At 56.4% G+C, this 225-nt stretch overlaps 1 protein-coding gene across 1 annotated transcript in view; it reads right to left on the bottom strand.

Moving 5' to 3' along the window:
• LOC119588118 overlaps positions 1 to 225 on the bottom strand; it is a gene marked incomplete in the record, with an annotated part of 60,132 nt that overhangs the window by 29,111 nt on the left and 30,796 nt on the right. The window contains 1 exon segment of the mRNA XM_037936826.1: positions 48 to 220. Coding sequence (XP_037792754.1) covers positions 48 to 220 — 173 coding nt within the window.

Raw genomic sequence — 225 nt, 5'->3', positions numbered from 1 at the left:
ACGGAGAGGGTAGACTATGCAAACCCGTGCTCAACGTTCTTCCTTACCCGTCTACGTCCCTCAGAAGCGAATCCTGCGTCCTCCTGACGGTGTCCTGCAGGTTCTCCGAGAGGTTGGTAATGTGGTGCTTCTCCGTCTCCATGTTCTTCCGCAGTTCGTCCAGCAGCGCCTTGAACAGGATCACGCCATCTCGCACCGAATTCTGCAGTTCACGGATGCTCTGCC

The sequence above is a fragment of the Penaeus monodon genome, chromosome 23, assembly GCF_015228065.2.
Source record: "Penaeus monodon isolate SGIC_2016 chromosome 23, NSTDA_Pmon_1, whole genome shotgun sequence".
NCBI lineage: Eukaryota > Metazoa > Arthropoda > Malacostraca > Decapoda > Penaeidae > Penaeus > Penaeus monodon.
This window is presented reverse-complemented; position numbering and strand designations above follow the sequence as displayed.